The sequence below is a fragment of the Eimeria tenella genome, genomic scaffold (assembly GCF_000499545.2).
Source record: "Eimeria tenella Houghton genomic scaffold, Eth_scaff1866, whole genome shotgun sequence".
NCBI lineage: Eukaryota > Apicomplexa > Conoidasida > Eucoccidiorida > Eimeriidae > Eimeria > Eimeria tenella.
In genome coordinates, this window is record NW_013541704.1 from 1331 (window position 1) to 1556 (window position 226).

At 40.3% G+C, this 226-nt stretch overlaps 1 protein-coding gene across 1 annotated transcript in view; it reads right to left on the reverse strand.

Moving 5' to 3' along the window:
• The window catches only part of ETH_00034070 (uncharacterized protein), a gene marked incomplete at both ends in the record, with an annotated part of 921 nt that overhangs the window by 419 nt on the left and 276 nt on the right, over window positions 1–226 (reverse strand). Inside the window, 2 exons of the mRNA XM_013373979.1 lie at window positions 1–22; window positions 206–224. Of these exons, the coding sequence (XP_013229433.1) occupies window positions 1–22; window positions 206–224 (41 nt within the window). The remainder of the gene's footprint in view (window positions 23–205; window positions 225–226) is intronic.

Below are 226 nucleotides of genomic sequence, written 5' to 3' on the forward strand. Positions count from 1 at the left end.
TTGCTGCTACATGAGCTTTTCTCTAAGCCCCAAAGGGCCCCTGCTGCTGCCCTGCTGCTGCATTTGTCTTCATGTTCTATTATTATCATTATCATTATTATTATTATTACTATTATTATTACTATTACTATTATTACTACTACTATTATTATTATTACTAGTTTCCAGTGGCGCCTCAGTGGCCTCCTAGCAGCAGCAGCAAGACAGGCAGGTGCAGCAAGGCTGA